We start from the raw sequence: 1,107 nt of genomic DNA, 5'->3' as shown, positions 1-1,107 counted from the left end.
GTGCGTGCGCGTGTGTGTGCGTGTGTGTGTGTGTGTGCGTGCGCGCGTGTGTGTGTGTGTGCTCAGGTGAGGCGGTGCGAGTGTTTCAGCGCAGCCGCTGTTATGACGGGACGCTGGCGGCGCTGGTGAAGGCCGGTGTTCGGCTGCTGGTCAGCAATGGTCCAGACGACACCGCCGCTCTATTGACCGAACTCACACAGGTGGAGCGGAGGAAAGGTCAGGCCATCGGCGTGCCCCTAGAGGTCAAAGGTCACCGGCAGCAGGCTCTCCAGTTCTACCTGACGCTGCCTCACATGAGCTACATCAGCGCACTGAACATGTGCCATCACTTCAGCTCCATCAGTCACATGATCAACAGGTTTGTCGTTCACACCTGACACTCCTGAACCACAGGTGAGCTTTATTAATGTGAGTCAGGGCCGTCACCACCGTATCACCCCCCAATAATGACAAATAGCCAGTCTGTCCCGAAGGCTCACATGTGAAGCTGTTCAACACATGGTTATGGTGTTGCTGTGATGGAGGTGTTTGTGTTTCAGTTCGGTGGAGGATCTGCAGGCGTCTGCACACATGAGCCGCTCCAGAGCCCAGGATGTTCACCGCTGTCTGCGCTACAGCTGCGATTCTGCTCTCATCACTCACCAGCTCTAAACTACACTCAGCACTTTAATGCTTTATCAATATGGATTTATTTTTATGGATAATCAGGATTATATCGTCTCTTTACGTGACGTAAATGTTTTCCATTTAGGAAAGATTATGAATGTTGCCGTTACGGTAATTCTGAAGTATTTATGTTTACAGGTAAATGAGCAGGAACTACTCTGAGAAATAAAAGAGCTCCATTTTTTAATAATCGCTCGTCTCTTTTCTCCTTCGGTGTGTTTGAGATCATCAGGTTTGTTTGTGGTGTTGAGCCACATCACATTTATTCATGAGTGTTTGTGAGTTCATAATCAGACAAATAATCATGAATCTGTTTCCATATTTATTGAATGTTGAAGGGCAGAAGGTGTGTGGCTGTTGTTCTTTGTGTAACTGTTCCCTTGAGCTTCATGAATCATCAATCATCTGTCTGTGACATCCCTCATAGCTTTTACATTCATA

General features: G+C 47.9%; 1 protein-coding gene across 1 annotated transcript in view; it reads left to right on the top strand.

The window, feature by feature from the left end:
• fancm (FA complementation group M) overlaps positions 1-851 on the top strand; it is a 23,356-nt gene extending 22,505 nt beyond the window's left edge. Inside the window, exons 24-25 of the mRNA XM_059519764.1 lie at positions 67-358; positions 540-851. Of these exons, the coding sequence (XP_059375747.1) occupies positions 67-358; positions 540-651 (404 nt within the window). The 3' untranslated portion in view covers positions 652-851. The remainder of the gene's footprint in view (positions 1-66; positions 359-539) is intronic.
• The last annotated feature ends 256 nt before the right edge of the window (positions 852-1,107 follow it).

This window comes from Carassius carassius, chromosome 32 (genome assembly GCF_963082965.1).
Source record: "Carassius carassius chromosome 32, fCarCar2.1, whole genome shotgun sequence".
Classification (NCBI taxonomy): domain Eukaryota; kingdom Metazoa; phylum Chordata; class Actinopteri; order Cypriniformes; family Cyprinidae; genus Carassius; species Carassius carassius.
This window is presented reverse-complemented; position numbering and strand designations above follow the sequence as displayed.